Raw genomic sequence first — 17,040 nt, forward strand, 5'->3', positions numbered from 1 at the left:
AGAAGTTACTGCAGCTGAAAAGACGTTGTCTCACTTGTAATTTAATGAAAATAAAATTTAAAATAACGGTCGATTTTCTTCTGTCCTCTTCACCGCTCTCTCAGACTATGACTCAGACGCCATGAGCAGCTCATATGAGTCGTACGACGAGGAAGAGGAGGATGGAAAGGGCCAGAAGATGCGTCACCAGTGGCCGTCCGAAGAGGCATCCATGGATCTGGTGAAGGACGCTCGGATCTGCGCGTTCCTGCTGCGCAAGAAGCGCTTCGGCCAGTGGACCAAACTCCTCTGCGTCATCAAAGATAACAAACTGCTGGTGAGGGACGCTACTGCACACGTGTGTGAACGGTGAAAAACCCCCAAAAAATAACCTCCTCTTTAACCTTACCGCTTTCTCTCTACCTCCAGTGTTACAAGTCCTCCAAAGACCACACCCCCCAGATGGAGCTGACACTGTCGGGGTGCAGCATCACTCACATCCCCAAAGACGGCAAGAAGAAGAAGCACGAGCTGAAGATCGTCCACCAGGGGGCGGACGCCCTGGTGCTGGCTGTGCAGAGCAAAGAACAGGCCGAGGAGTGGCTTAAGGTAACACAATGAACCCCAAAACTACTGTCACATATTTTACACTTGCAGTGAGCAGAGATGAGGTTCCATCCTGTGAAATACAACAGAGAGTAATATTAAGTTCACTCATTTAGCATCAAAGACGTGATGAGGAGACTTTAAGGCTCCTCAAATCAGCCTCATGCGTCGTAAAGCAGAGAACTGTCTGCACAGCGGCGTCAGCAGTGCTCATCATAGATCATTGTAGCACAGTTTAGATCGGGGTGAAGGTCTTGGGATTGGCTTGAAAGTTTCATTCTGATGTTCTCAGTTGCTCTGTAACCTCCTTTCTGCTGCTACGCTGAAGAATAAAGGGTGTGGCTCTCGGTATAAGAATAACTTTGCTTTTGTTCCTGCAGGATGGACCTTTTCCAGCTATTGTATGAGCAGTTTGTTATGAACAGGTGGTGGTTTCACTCTGATGTGAAGATGTTTGGTTTGCAGTCCTCTGATCCCTCGTCTGTCAGTCTCTCACACATTCTTTCTCTGCCTCTGTCATCCCCCCGTCTTCTCTTTCACCCTCTGATCTTTCCGTCTGGCCGCCCGACAAGTCTGCAAAACAAACCTGCCCGCCGACATCAAATAGTCCCAAGTGTTTTTTCGGTTTTTCAAACCCCTGCGTCCGTTTGTTGTTAGTGCGTTGCCAGCACCTCTGTGCTCTTTCTATTTCAATCGCAGGAGGAAAGACGGGGGCCTCATCTGGTCTTTGGATTTAAGAGAAACCTCTTCACCTCTGCTCTCCTGAGAATCTCCTGGAATTCCTTGTTTGTCCTTGACTACGCATTGTGCGCTTATTTTAAGATCCCTCCTCGTCCATTTGTGCCGTGGTAATCATTTGTGCCTGCTAGTCTCTGCCAACGCAGTTCCCCTCTGCTGCATTTTCACCAAGCGGCTTTCTCACTACTCACCGAAGGTCTTGTTAAGTGTTTTGCCCCACAGAGCATTGATGGAAACAGCGGTCTTATTATTTGCAGGGTTTCTTTTTCTCAAAGTTTCAACCATTTCATGTTTATGGCTGTCAGGAAACAAAGATCAAAACAGTTTGTGTTTTTCTTCTTGATTCAATTACTCGTGAGCCGCAGTAATTAGCCAGTGTTTATTGATTGGCTGAGCCAGGTAACCTCGTCGGAGCCGAGGTATCTGCAGGCGGTCGCAACCAGACCCGTGAAAATATACAAATCCCTGTACCACCCAAAGGCTGGTAACGACTGCGCTAATTGTTGCTTGGAGAAACTGTTTCTCTTTGCGTATTTAGTCAGGTGCCTGGATATTGGAAACATATTGAACTGATAACGGCGCGGCTGCAATCAGCAGTCATCACATCCAGTTGGCCCAGGTTCTGTGCTCACACCCTTTCTTTGCAAAACAGGCCTGGATTTGGAGTCCATGTGCCGTGTTCGTGTTATTAGCAGCAGAGTAGAGGAGGTGCTCTGCGCTCCATCCAGCCTCAGGGTGTGTAAGAGCGACGGCCAGCCAGAAAGATTAGTATGTCTTTGTGTATTTGTTTGGATATTGTGTTGCTAGGACCACTGGGTATTTAGCAGTCACTCATTTATTCGTTATTCCCCATCTCCACCTCTTTTTCTTCAGCTTTTTTTTTTTTTTCTGGGGACCTCGTCTTCTACCCAGAGTCATAAAACTTCAATAACAGTCATTCTTGCATTTCATATTACCGATCTGGATAATGGAAATAAAGATTTCTTACGACATTTCTTTCCCACCCTCGTTGAATCCAGCCAGCCAACGGCGCGTCCCTGTGACAAAAGTGAAGCTGTGTCAAATGGAGCTGATGAGCTGGTGAAGAGAAAGGGAGGGGAAGAGGGAGCAAGGTGATAGGAGGAAAAAGAAGGACAAGGAAAGTTAATGAGAGGAAGAGAAGAAGGAAGAGGGAAGGAGAGTACCAGAGGGTTTCCAAAGCCTAGCTAGTTACAGTAATGATTCTCCCAGACGTTGTCTGCTAACGATGTGTTTATGGAACACACATGTCCATATTGTGTCCTTACTTCATTCTCCTAAACCTTTCCAATTATTCTTTTTTAAACTGTATGCATTTCTCCCCCTCTCGCCTAATGCTACAGTATGACCTGATCTTTTTCATCTCTCTCCTGACGTCCTATATTCCCCCTCTAACTTCTCTTTTCTTGTTGTTTTTCTGCACTAAGTTTGGGCAGTAAGTAAGTTGTATGTTTACTGTGTTCATGGCTTATCTGCTTAAGTGTGCAGTCCAACCCATGGTGCATCCTTGTCGTCCATTGCAAACTGAGAACAGTGCATGGCCTTCCTGTATATGCCACCATCATTGTATTATATTTGTTTGCTTAAGGTTTTTTGTGATAGGAACAACAATCAGTACCACATACCGCAGCATTTATAGCCAACGTTTGTCATGCCTGTGGCCCTTAAAGGCCAAATTCCACCGGGCACTGATGCAACAAGTTCCACGTGTGTCGTTCTAGTCAATGTTTCAAACCCCACCAGAACTGCCGTGGTCCGTTTCACAAGCGTCCCAGAAGCGGGTCTCCTCCGAGAACGCACAGCCGTTCCGTTTTTGCCGAGCACCGCGAGCAGTCCGGACGGGAAGACACAGAAGCGACATAGAGACTCCGGTTGATTTTTAAAATAAAACACCCTGTGCTTCCAAACTTAATCATAAAAACACCAAAAAGGCAAACAATTGAAGTATTAATATTTACATATTTAGAAGCACATAAACCAAGAAAAAATGACCAAATCTGAGCAAGTTAACAAAGTCTGGTGGGCAAAACAGAAAGCTCCTTAACACTTGAAGGCAAAAAACACCCAAAAGTAGAAACCAAAAATCTAAAAGGACGCCCAGCCACCCCCAAAAGTAACACAATTAGGCTAAAATCTTGGTCCCTTCATTTTAATTTTCCTTTGAATATAATAATAACTAGTGCAGCTATGCTTCACTCCTCCAGCATTCTGCAGCACAAACCACATAAACATACACCAAAAGATTCATGAAGAATGGAACAAATAAAGATAAAATTACAATCATTTCAAAAAGACCCTCAGCTTTCATGCATCAATGGTGTATGGTGAGTGCAGCCAAAGGCAAATGGTTTAAAAACAGAGCATGGAGACTGAATTTTGATCACTTCCATAAAAATGATGGTGACCTCTATCAAAAAGTCGTATTATGCTGTCACAGGAGTGAAGCTCTTAATATTGGTTGATTATGAAGACTGAATCAGTTTTTTCCCCCCTCCAAATATATAATATATACTTTTTAAACTACACGTATTTGCTCAAATTTTCACTACACTTTAATATGGTTAAAATAGATCAGTGAATGTTGGCTTGAGCTAATTTTATAGCATGAAAAATGAGCGCTGTGCAGTCCTAGGACGTGAGTTTGTATAAAAACCACTTCAGCAACTTGTCATCATCAGCGTATTCTTTTATTGAAAAAAGTGTTTCATCACCCAAAACTACCGCACACATTCCCACCACCTCCTCAAGTTTGATTTGTAGTTCATCATCGGACCTTACGTAGCACCCCAGTCTGGCAACGCAGCCCTCCAGGGGAAGATAGACATGATGTTTCTGTCTGTCCCACTCTCCGGCCTTTGAGCCGCTCTCTGAGCCAAACCCATGGAGCCACAGTCTGTCATTTCCCCCGCGAAACCCAATTATGCTCCCTCCGAGCCAAAACCAATGAGCTGAGGAGTTCTGCACGGCCAGAGACGGTCAGAATGCTTGTGGAGAAGACGAGGAGGAGTGTGTGTGTGTGTGTGTGTCAGAGAGTGCATTAGCCATCTTGCGCACACAGCGGTTCGACTGAAATCTCATTTCCCACTGCCCACCGCTCATCTACGCACACCCCTGTCACTGCCACATGCCTCGGGTTGCCAGATCGGACGGCGTGCTGCCAGGTCTGAAGTCCAACGAGGTCACGGTAATGCACACTGGCGCCCCGTCCAGAGCCCTGCAGATCTCATTCACCCCTTGGACCTTATTGCATAAGGATTCCATGGGACGTAGTAAAAGTCTGTGGTGTCTAATGTGTGTAGCAGACACCCCCCCCACCCCTCCACCAGCTCCTACCACACATGCATGCATGCTCTCTACCTTCTGTAGTCACTCCACTGCATGGGCTATATTGCCTTATGATCCCTTGGCTGCCATTCAGTAGCATGATGGGATATGAGGAGGGAGTTCACCATACATGTGGCCCACATTACCCCAGGCATGCTCTGAAGGAATGAGCTGCTTAATTATGTGGCAATGGTGTGAGGAAATATTTTAGGATTTTTAAGTCAGGGATCCGCCCAGATGTTATGATCACAGTTAGGACCCAACATTCCACCGACCCAGTCAGACATGGCACCATATGGATTGAACTCCCTTGGTGGTGATGAGGATGTGTGTGAGTGTGTGTACCTTCCCTTTGTTTAATGTGAACGGCAGCCTCATTAGCTAATGCTGTATTTCCTTATGTTTTCCAGGTGATGAGAGAGGTGTGTGTTAATGGGAGTGTGGACTATGATGGAGCTGGATCTGGATCGCCAGTGCACAAACCCGAACTGGAAAAGGTAAAGCACACTCACCTCATCTTCCTCCTAAATTTGAACGCATGTTAAATAAATGTTTCATGAAAGAGGAATAAGTTGAAAAAAACTAAGTAGACTGCATATTTTGATTTAGTAATATTTACATATTATCACCTTTTAAAATATATTAGCAAATAGTTGCTAATTGGAGTTTGTGCTCCACCCGATGGAGTCACATCTCCACCCTTCTTTCAGCACTATTTTTGGCCTCGTCCATTTCCCGAGGGAAACATCTCTTTCTTTGGCTGCTAGATGCTCAACTGTGTTCACCAGCTAGATGCTAACTTGAGCTCCCTGCTGCACAGTGGCTTCATCAAAGCCTTTGCCTGTTGCTGCCGATAAAAGGTTGATGAGATTGAACCCAAATGTTGAGGGACGTAAAACCAAAACAATGAGCTGAAAGAGGCTAAAGGAGCGGCGTTTGTAATCGTTCTCTCCAGGTTTTTCACAGTTCCAAATTGGATTCAACTAGGGATTAAAGTGAACTGAGTTGATAAGCGGATTTGATCAGGTCAGATTTGATTTAATTTGATCAAATCCCAATACATTTATGTACCTTTTGTCCTACTAGTAAGGTCTTGTTAATTCTTTTGAATCTAAGAGGTGATAGAGGATTTTTTTTTTGTCTCTCATACGTCAGTGATTGCTTATTTGGACCCAATAATCCTGGGTTCAACTTGGCGTTGTAGACAAACATTTGCAAATATACCTTCATCTATAAAGGGCCTCTTTTCTTGGCATAATCAAACACAATCACACTGGCTAGTAAAAAGCTGGAGGGAAAATGTAAGGAGCTGAAGGGAAAACACTGTGTTATTGGCTTTCATTGGGAAGACAGGTAAATTCACAGTTAATGCTGGAGACATACTGTAACATACAGCACATATGTGTGCGCCTCTATATATGCATGTGTATTTAGTGGTGGAAAATGGGCTACATCAGAGGCTCTTTAACGACAAACCGCTCGCAACTTGGCACAGAACACGCCTAATTATTAATCTGTAACATGTTGCAGATGCTCGGAAGGGTTTTTACAATGTACAGTGTAATTAGACAGCTGTGCTTGTGCGTTAATGTCTACGTCAACCTGTCTTTTTTTTTAAGGAATGTACAGTTTTGTTCACTTTGTACCTTCTTGTGCATCCATTCTTCTTTTTGTGCGTGGTCTTCCCGTCCTGCCAGAAGGCATCATGCGACAGGCCGAGCTCAGATGGTGAGGTGACTCATGAGAATGGACACGCCGACTGCAAAGACCAAGGTTAGTAAGTCCAGTTCTAGTAAATGTTTCAAGCAAACAAAGCGTCCCAGAAGCGGGCCTCCGCTCGGCTCCGTGTTGAATACTCGGCTGTTCTATTTTTGACGGACGCCGAGAGCAGCCTGCGTCACTTTACACAGAACACCTCGAGCTGACAGGAAGCCAGACACAGAAACAGCACAGAGAATGCGGTGGACTTTCAAAATAAAACACTCTGCGCTAACTGCCTGTCGTAAAAAACAGACAAAAGAGAAACAAATGAACTACGTAGCATATTTACACATGTAGAAACATATTTAGGAGCACATGAACCAGGAAAATGACCAAATCTGAGCAAGTAAACAGCACATGAACCAGGAAAATGACCAAATCTGAGCAAGTAAACAAAGTCTAGTAGGCCGCCTCTGAAATTCTGAATTCATTGTCAAATTAAATTAGCCGTAGGACACTGTAAATATTGTTGTTTCTTGAAACCAACAAAGAATTGTTCTCAACTTGGATCCCGTCCTAAAACCTGAAATATTACGGCTGTCCGTCCCCCCATTAATGTGTCTCATGATTCAGAAGGGAATCTCTGCTTGCTCTGAGAAGTTCAGCCTTTAATAATAATGCATGAAGCATGAATAATGAGCATTTGGATTTATTAAACGTAGGTTTTACACAGAGATGGTCTTCCCTTGCTGAACTAGATGCCAAAACAAAGAGATACGGATGAAATAGTCTCTGATTATTCACCGTTTGTTTGCTCAGCAGGCAGAATTCCTCAGGGAAAGACATTTCATTGTACTTGTCAGCTCAGTTATTTGGATTGTCAACTAAAATTTAACACTCTTATTTTTTTCCCTCTCTAAAATTGGTTAATTTTTCCAACATTATGTCTGAAACAGATTTCCCACCAGCCGTTCATTTTAAATCTCCAATCCAGTTGGGTGTTTTATGGAGTTAGCACTGCTGTGATTCATAGACTTGGTTGTGTAAGTCATGTTTGTGTGTGTCATTGCTGTGAAACCATGGGGAATGTCTCCCAGATGAGCTTAATGCAATCATATAAAATTGTTGATTACTTCTCCAGGGAGGTTGGTCTTAACCTTTCTGGGCTGTTACATCTAGAAATGCATGGAAGCATCATTCAGTGCGTTGCCGTCGTCTTTCTCACCCTCCCAGCATACACATGCACTCCTGGTTGGGAAAGAAAGTGAAAAAGTCTTAGTCTGAGCAGTAAATTGACACCAAATCCATGAAACATTTTAAGCATGTTCAGTTGATGGTTGTGTCCTGAGTAAATGACATAGTAACAGGTTTGTGCCTTGCTTAAAGACACACATGGTGGGCCCTACACAGTCACACTCACTGTCATAGTTCTCTCTCTCCTTTCTGTATGTCGGTCTTTTTCTTTCAGGTATGTTTAATGAAAAAGCAAAAACCTTAACTGTAAACAGTTCCTTTAGCAACAGACTGTTACTCCCAAAGGAGCTCTACCACATGTCTTACAACAGCTGTCTTTAACAGCAGCATGACTTCATGACTTTGTTCAGCATGACATTTTTCTTATGAGTAATTTCTTATCCACCTCTAGTATACATGCTGCTTTGAAGATAATTCCCCTGGTGTTTGATGATTAAAGCCTATTGTATTGTATTGTATATTTTGTATTGTATCTTTCATATCATACCGCATCTTATCGTATCGTATCATATCTTTCATATCGTATTGTATCGTATCTTTTGTATCGTATCGCATCTTTTGCATTACACAATTTCCCTGCGGGGATTAATAAAGTATTTCTGATTCTGTATCGTATCCTTTGTATCGTATCTTTCATATCGTATCGTATCGTATCATATCTTTCGTATTGTATTGTATATTTCGCGTCATATCGTATCGTATCATATCTTTTCTATCGTATCTTTCATATCACATTGTATCTTTTGTATCGTATCGTATCTTTAGTATTGTATCGTATCTTATCTTTCATATCGTATCTTTCATTTTGTTTGATATCATATCTTACACTTCAGAATCTTACAAAGAACGAGTTCTTGGTCTTACTTTACCTCCTTGTGCTTCACTTATTCTCTCATTGAGTCTTGAAAGCCTTTTTTCAGCTTAATCAGCCACATTCTTTCCACGGCTGGTAACAAAAAGAGCTGATTTACTGGAATCAAATTTACCTGATCTGAGTTTTCCCTACTCGTCGTCTCCTGAAGGGAAAAATAATAATAATTCCTCCTTAAAAAAAAAAAATCACTTTCACATCTGTGTGTGTGTGTGTGTGTGCGTGTGTCTGCTTTCCACCTCAGCATTGTGTCTGACGTGTGTTTGTATACTTTTCGTATTATGAGAAAAAAAAAACCTGCGACTGAAATTAAGTGCAGACAGCTTCCTATTTAATTAAGGCCGTCGCCATGGTAGTTGTCACATCATATCTGAGAGGAAAATGCAATACGGAAAAAATGTTGAAGCAGAAGCTCCCAAGTGCCAAAAAGAAGTGAATATAAAGAGCGTCTGTCACCGTATCACTTTGGACTATTCATTAGCTTTCAACAGCAAGGTGCAACTAGGTGTTTATGCAAGGCAAGGGCATTTCGTGTCCGGTGATTATGTACAATAAATTACTGTGTGTGTGTGTGTGTGTGTGTCTAGAATCAGTCCAGACATTTGGTGTTAGCGTCTCAGCATGATGACATCAGTGAAAGGGAATGCTTTATTTTTCCCTCCCCCCACTTCTTCACCGCTGTCTCTTTTGCCTCGGTATCTGGCAGTTGGGAAAAGTTCAAAGTTTTAGTCTCGTTCTGCTGCGTGTTGGACATCACACTGTCACATCTTTTGACCCATGCTTTTTCTTCCCTTCTTCTTTCTTGCGTTCTTTTTTTTTTTTTTTACTTTGATTCTCTCTCATACGCACGCGTTTAAACACACCGCAGACCACAGTATCTAAACATGTGAGCCAAGCAGAAGCTATTTTCCTCATTTAGACAGGCAGAATAATGCCGGGACTCAGACATAACCTCTTAAGACCTGGCTTACTCGACTTTAGCCTTCCTTCCAGCAGAATGTGCACAGTCATTCCTCCCTTTTTTTTCTTTGGATAGAAACTAGGCCAGCTGAAATCAGCCCACTCAGACCAGCGGGGTGCTGGGATTGCAAACGGAGCCTAATTCACCAACAAAGAGCTTTTGAACCCACAAGGGTCTGATTAAACCCAATGCAACTGATTCTGAACTCATGGTTGTTTATAGTAGAGTCTAAGGTTGCTCTCTCTCTTCTTTTCTTATTCTTACAGTACTGCAAAGGCATCCAAACATAATTGAATCAACATAAATGAACACGTAACATCTCTCTCAGTAATTTCCCGTGTTTAGATAATGAGGGTACTCTAATTTCCTTTTCATTTAAAGTCATGAATTCAATTCACAATCTCTGTTTCTCTTTCAGGAAAAGGGAAGAAGAACTCAAAGTCAGAGCAGAAGACTGGGACGGTGGGGAAGGGAGCAGGGAAGAAGATCACTAAAATCATCGGGCTGGGTAAGAAGAAACCGTCCACAGATGAGCAGACCTCGTCAGCCGAAGAAGACGTACCCACGTGTGGTAAGACAAAGACATTTAAGTTGTGGTCCTAAAGGTAGTCATCCAACCAAGTCTGATGCTAGAAGTGTTTCTACATGTTCTCAATGAGTCAAAGATAGCGCTGAATCCCACTGCCTTTGTAATCTCTCCACGAGAACCCATAAAAAGGATGTCAGCAAAGTTTCAAGCTGAGGTTACAAACCTCTGGGTCCATTAAATGGTACCAGGCCTATATTTGCCACCAGACTGTGGACTTAGAAGTCAAAGTCAAACTTTATCTTCCAGCGTGGCTACTGAAGGCTTGGCGACGACGTCCACTGGCCTATCCGTTTACAGCACAGCCAAACAAACCATGTGATGAGACAGATTCATCCCGCCGCAGTATTTAATAAATAAGTCAACAGTGTCCAACACAGGATGTCATGAAATGTGTGCAGGCACCAGCTTTTGTCATCACTTTGAGCATTCTCATGAGTCATTTCCCTGAAAGTGAAACTCCTGTGAAAAATGAAGCCAGTAAGAAATACAAAAACCTTTTTCAGAGCGGATCTGACTGTATTTGCTTTGATCGGCAGGCTACCTGAACGTGTTGTCCAATAACCGCTGGCGGGAGCGCTGGTGCCGCCTGAAAGACAACCAGCTGCTCCTCCACAAGGACCGCGACGACCTGAAGAGCCACATCGCCTCGCTGCCCCTTCGAGGCTGCGAAGTCAGCCCCGGCCTCGATCATAAACACCCCTTTGCCTTTCGACTGCTTCGTAACGGACAGGAGGTCGCTGTGCTGGAGGTGAGTTGTATTAGAAGAATTCTGTTAGCCTTGTGTCAGAGAAGTCACACAAGCAAACACAGCTCATCATAAGTTCCTCCTGTCCTTTCCTCTCATGTGGTGAAACATCTCCTCCACCCAACACTGATTTGTGTCTGTGTTTGATGTTGTTATTGGACATGGACTTCCTCTATTTGAGATTTTGTTTTGATTCTGTTTCCTCACATACTCTGCACGCTATCCTCTGCTGACATTTGTCCACATTTCTTCTCCTTGTAAATCTTTGGATGGTAACATTCAGGGATTGGCCAGTTCCTACAACAAACCAAAAGAGCTTTTATTTTGAAGGAATCATTTGAATGTGTAATTTAAAGTTGATGATAGAACGCTGTTTTAAAAGGTTTCATTGACAAAACAGTGATTGTGCCATCACGACACGTCACGTTAACTGGTACTGATCAACTTCCTGTGTCTCAGGCCTCCTCCTCCGAGGTGATGGGTCGCTGGTTGGGGGTTCTGTTAGCCGAGACTGGCTCCACCACCGACCCAGCCACCCTGCACTACGACTACATTGACGTCGAGACCACTGCCAATGTCATCCAGCTGGCCAAGCAGTCCTTCTGGTGAGGGACACACACATCATCTCCAACATAGCGTGTTTGAAAGCACTGTGGAATTTTTTCAGTGAGTCTCAATGTGTCCTCCTCACAGTTTCACCAGTAAGCGTGCGGTCTCTCCAAACCCGTACCTGGACAACCCAGTCAATGGCTACGCCTGCCCCACCGGTATGGCTCTGCACTATGATGATGTACCCATCAACGGAACGGTAAAGACACAGAACATGGAAGCTAAAGCAGCCTGACACACACACACAGTAACCCTTTGCTCTCTGTGCTGACTGCTTGTAACTTTATCACCTGTTCTGTATTATGTCTCTTCACTCCTGCCTCTCCTCTCTCTGCTTCACCTGCTTTGCATGCTTGCCCGGTCTAACCCCAGGACCAGGAGGCGCAGTACTCCAGTCCCAACACAAGGGGGCGCCAGCTGAAAGAGGAAGTGCACTATGAGAACGCTGACCTCTATGAAAACATGCCCTCGCCTGAGCTGGCCACTCGCCGTCCTCCCAAGCCTTCTTCCTCCACTTCTACCAGTCACTACAAAACCCCTGTTTCTAAAATCTCTTCCAAGTTCCTCGCTGCTGATGCTAAAAATAAAGCCAGTGCTCAGGTGACTAACACCCTGCTCCTTTGCCCTCACTCTTTTCTTTTCTACATTCACACTTTTTTGTGTTTTTCCTTTGTGTGTTATTTTTATAATTTACTAATTGAACTCACAGAAAATGGACGTGAAATTGTTGTATTAACATGCTGACTTAAAAAAAAAAAAAAGTGTGTGAAATATTGCTCAAATAACTAAATACCATTCTGACATATTATCACCTTAAAGAAGGGGTTTTCAACTGGGGGTCCGCAAAGGTGCTGCAGGGGGTCCACCAATATTTGTCAAAATAATTTGTAAGAATTAAAAAATAAAACAAACATGATGTGACCGGCCGGGAATAGAGAAGAAAAGAAAAGGTGAGGAAAGGTGTTGGCTGAAACACAGTAGTTCTGAACTTAACGCCGGTTACTAGTATGATAATAATAAATCATAAATCAATAAAATCATAAATCAATAAAATGGCGCCTCTCTTTTCCCTTCAGCCTGTGAATCATGGCACCCCACTAGTGTAGTTCTTAGTAATCCGATAATCACCATGACTGGGCCTGAACTCATTCCCGTGTCCAGTCTTTGGAAATACTAAACGTTCTTCACCCCCAATTAGACAAGGTCAAGCTTTTTAGAGTTATCACAGATCAATCAATACTATCTGAAACCGTGCACATAGAGTGTGTATGAATGGACTGTGTGTGTGTGTGTGTGTGTGTGTGTGTGTGTGTGTGTGGTTGTTGGTTGTCCCGCATAGTGTATTTCCTTCGTCTCCGTTACAATGAGCATCAGCTGTGTGTGTAATTTATATTTTTACAACCCTGCTTTAAGTGCCACCCTGCCTCCACGGCCGCATAAGTCACCACATGGTGTTGTACGGAGCTCCGGCCCCCCCTCCCGCTGCCCCTTTGATGTGTGTGCTGCGTGTGGCATGGCCAAGGGGGTGTTAACATCGCCTCCAAGACCACAAAGTACCGCTCCACTGTAGGAGTAGACTTTCATCCAGCGAGGTGTACAACACACTGCAGCCAGCGGCACTGATGTTAGGAGCTCCTTTTACCCGACTGACCTGTCTAAGCACATCACATGCAGTACATTTTATGTACCTGTTCTACTTTACTTTAAGTTAGACAGACCAGTTATGTCATCAACTGTATTTAATGAGATTTAAACACTGTTTATATCATTAAACTATTGTTGTGGTGGACACAGTCATAAAGTCTAACATTTTGAGCCAGACTAGATTTTCTGAAAGCAAAAAAAGACACACACAGTGTTACATAAATACAGCAAGTTTCATATTCTACCAAAACAGTACCAAAACTGCTCATAGTGATGAACCCACAGAGAATTATGACTTAACTCTCAGCCCTATCAAGCTTTTTAGCGTCTTTCAGCACGTTGAACTTTTCAGTGGATGAGCCCACTGTACACTACCTGCCCAGCATCAAAAATATTTCTCCCATGAGCCGGGGGAGATCCAAAACAGACTCTCACAACTTAAAAGTTGAGCCAGGCAATATTAACATTGTGCTCGCTCTACTGCCCCCAAGTGGGAGAAAACATTACTGCAGCTTTAAAAATCCTTCTTATATTTTTAAATATACTTTAAAAATAAAGGTTATAACAAGTTTAAGTTTTTTGTTTTCTCTCATGCAACACTTAAATCAAATAAATGATCTACACCATATCGTCCATCCAAGGTCGGTTTTGGAAGCTCCTCTACACTATGAAGATACTGAGATATTTGTGTTACATATTTAAGCCTCTCTCCTTGTTCTTCTCCAATCAGCTGAAGGGAAAGAAGGGAACTGTTACCAATGGGATGGCATCGAAACAGAAGGCAGAGCCAAAGAACCAGTCCAAGAAGAACGGAGTCAACGGGACCAACGGGACAGCTTCTCTGAAACGCAACAACTCCAGTGAGTGACAACACAATGGGATATAAAGTGTCTATATCGTTAAAATAGTAACTTCTGACAGCGGTCCACCTTCCCCAGTGTGCTATGAGTGAGCAATCAGACAGTGTGTCTGGCTCCCCCAAGTCCCGGCCTCACCACCGCTGATTGCTTTCTAGCAAAACTCTACTCCACAGCAATTTGGTAAATGCAGGATGTCCAAATTACAGTTGGTTTAAGTCGGGGGTTCAGGGGATGGCGGGGGGGGGGGTAAATAACTTGAAAACCTTAAAACCTATCCTACCCTCGAGAAGATCCATGTGACGCAAGTAGGCCAGACTAAGAGCTCATGCCAACGCTGGTGTAATGCTCAAACAGAGGCGATAGCAGCGGCGAGGTCCAGATCGCTGGGAGCGGGTGGAATGCGGTCGCGTTAATCCCTGTGGTTTAGAATAGTATTTTTTTTGCCTAATGTGTGAACGAGGAGGCTTGTCACTCCTCCAAATGTCGGAATGGAAACACCAAATGTGTGTCATGTTGGATTTAGAGCATGCCACACGATTCTCGTATTTCCAGTGTCAAATGAGTATATTGAATTTGAAAATGTCAGCGGCGGTTTGATTGAGTGATTGCTCATATTTAAAGCTCACATGCACACACACACACACACACACACACACACACACACAGATGTCGGATGGTTACCCTCAGTGTATTTTCCAGTAAGGGAAGGCATGGTCCTGGTGTAATTAATAACTGCTTGAGGCTGTGGCTGTGAGTTCAGTGGGTTTCTGGGCAGTTCACGTCTCACCAGTGCACTGATAATAAAGGCTATGCTTTCCTTTCCCACATGTGTTGGTTTTGGGATCTTATAGTCCTGGAAAATCTCTCATTTTCAGATTTCACCAATCTTTTTGATGTGTGAGTCCAGAGCTCGGGTCGTTGAAGTTGATATTCAGTGGCACTGTATTTCATCATTTGCTACACAGCTGAAAGACATTTAACGATTTATACTACTACTTTTTTTTTTAAAAAGGCCTGAAGTTAAAGGATAATTCTGGTTTATTCAAATTTTTCCTGTTCGTAATAAAAACTCACCAAGTTAAGCACTAATATCTGGGAAAGCAGATGGAACATCACTGAAAGACATAACGGCATCAAGAAACACCATCAGTCAAACAAACAATCAACAAACCCTAAAGCTCCATCACAGGAAACATGACGGATAACATTTCCAGTTTGCTTCCAAATGAAGTGCTTTTGAAATCCAGTGTTTTACCTGATCTAAGGTCATGAGTGGCATTTCCCCATGTGCCAATCTTTTTACTTCACTAGGCACACTAGTCTTTGTAGCTTGGCCAGTCTTAGTGTCTCTAAGACACTTTAAGACAAGTGTGTGAACGTCATTTAACAGACTCAAAACTAAATGACTGACTCTGTGTGAATCTGACTCATCATTAGGGTTGCAAAATTCTGTCAGTCAAAAACTTTCCAGTGGAATTAACAGGAATTTTTGGGAGTAAATGGGAATAAACGGGAAAAAACTGGGAATTTACAAAATAAAAGATTGGCCCTTAACATGGAACATGGAAATTTTAGCAATTTCAGCTAGACCGTGCATTCCTCCACATGTCCAGATGATTTCTAGAACCCTGGACCACACTTGTTTTTTTTTTCCTGTTTTCTTAATTGTATTATTTTGCATGGATGTCTGCTTATGACAAAATAAATGTTTATATTTATGTTTGGATAGGATACACTTTGTTGAAATTACCCCCAATTTCCATAATTGCCAGGGAGTTTCTGATTTGGAATATTTCCAAAATTCCCCATCTTTCCCATGGAAAATTTCCAAAAAGTTTCTGGAAATGTACTGTTGACTTGCCGCCCTATTCATCATACATGGTATCCACCTTCTTTACAGATGCAGAGCAGTGCAAGTACGGCAAGAACCGCGTGGAGGCCGACGCCAAGCGGCTGCAGTGCAAGGAGGAAGAGCTGATGAAGAAGAAGCAGGAGATCAGGAACCACCTGACCCAACTGAAGAAGGAGAGGAGAGACCTCCGCACCGCTGTGGAAGCTGCTGCCGGTAAGATCTCCAGCCTCAGCATCCTGTCAGCTACAAGTTCACTGAAGTGATAAACATTCACCCCCCCTTGCTTCTTTCCACTAGGCAAACGTTCACACGCCTCGCTGTCGGAGAGGCTGAAGAAGGTGGAAGAGGACTGCAGGCAGAAGGAGGAGGAGCGGGTCAACCTGGAACTGGAGATGACGGAGGTGAAGGAGAGCCTGAAGAAAGCCCTGAGCGGGGGGGTCACCCTGGGCCTCACCATCGAGCCAAAAGCTGGCTCCTCTGGACTCCAGGTGAGAGCGCCTGGGACCCCGCAGTGTCACAGGGTTGAATATTTCCACAGAATTCAAACGTTGTTCGCTAATTTCACAATCACGGCATGTCGCCGTCAAGCTGTCTAATTCCTTCCCCTGTCTGTCTGTGTGTGTTCAGTCACCAGCAATGTTGCGACGGACCCAGGAGTCCTCCCCATTCTCCAGCTGTGACACCAGCGACACAGAGTCCTGCTCCCTGCCGGTCAACAGCGCCTCGCTCCTGCGCCGGCAGCAGAGCGGCCAGAAGCCTTCGCCAGTCCGGGGACACGTCCTCAGGAAGGCCAAGGTCAGAGCTCATGGTGCACGGGGCTAGTGGCTGACTTCATGTTATATTTAGTTTAATACCTGCAGAATGTGTGGCTGCATGCAAACTAAGTGTGTGTGTGTTTGTTTCACAGGAATGGGAGCAGAAGAGCGGCACATAAAGCAGCCAGCCCCTCACCTCGGTCTCACTCTGATTTCTTTTTTTTCTGTTGAAGAAATTGTGTATATATTTATTTAAAACTGTTCAGACAGTCTGAGAGCGTGTTGAGGAGGACACAAGCATAGCATCCACATGAACCAAAACAAGTTGCTGCTTTTAGTATACAGTCAGTACCACAGCATACAGACACAGCAACCTTTGAAAAGTTTCTTTGTCTTGTTTTTTTTGTTTGTTTTTTTACTGTTGAGCATGCTCAGTGTACGTAAGTTGTGCAACTTGTGTTGTCCGCTGTACTCTTTTCAAGCAACCGTTCATCTTTTTTGTTTCTCTCTCTTGTCCTTTTCATTCCTGCACAG

At 43.7% G+C, this 17,040-nt stretch overlaps 1 protein-coding gene across 2 annotated transcripts in view; it reads left to right on the plus strand.

Moving 5' to 3' along the window:
- Window positions 1–16,878, plus strand: part of afap1 (actin filament associated protein 1) — a 47,189-nt gene extending 30,311 nt beyond the window's left edge. Inside the window, exons 5-18 of one of the 2 annotated variants that reach the window (XM_019275490.2) lie at window positions 105–316; window positions 409–588; window positions 5,076–5,162; window positions 6,363–6,438; window positions 9,871–10,023; window positions 10,578–10,789; window positions 11,246–11,391; window positions 11,480–11,594; window positions 11,768–11,995; window positions 13,770–13,899; window positions 15,800–15,964; window positions 16,049–16,239; window positions 16,379–16,546; window positions 16,659–16,878. In XM_019275490.2, coding sequence (XP_019131035.1) covers window positions 105–316; window positions 409–588; window positions 5,076–5,162; window positions 6,363–6,438; window positions 9,871–10,023; window positions 10,578–10,789; window positions 11,246–11,391; window positions 11,480–11,594; window positions 11,768–11,995; window positions 13,770–13,899; window positions 15,800–15,964; window positions 16,049–16,239; window positions 16,379–16,546; window positions 16,659–16,685 — 2,090 coding nt within the window. In that variant the 3' untranslated portion in view covers window positions 16,686–16,878. The remainder of the gene's footprint in view (window positions 1–104; window positions 317–408; window positions 589–5,075; window positions 5,163–6,362; window positions 6,439–9,870; window positions 10,024–10,577; window positions 10,790–11,245; window positions 11,392–11,479; window positions 11,595–11,767; window positions 11,996–13,769; window positions 13,900–15,799; window positions 15,965–16,048; window positions 16,240–16,378; window positions 16,547–16,658) is intronic. The other variant, XM_019275491.2, reaches the window with a different exon arrangement.
- Window positions 16,879–17,040: the final 162 nt, after the last annotated feature.

This window comes from Larimichthys crocea, chromosome XIV, assembly GCF_000972845.2.
Source record: "Larimichthys crocea isolate SSNF chromosome XIV, L_crocea_2.0, whole genome shotgun sequence".
In the NCBI taxonomy this organism is placed as follows: domain Eukaryota; kingdom Metazoa; phylum Chordata; class Actinopteri; family Sciaenidae; genus Larimichthys; species Larimichthys crocea.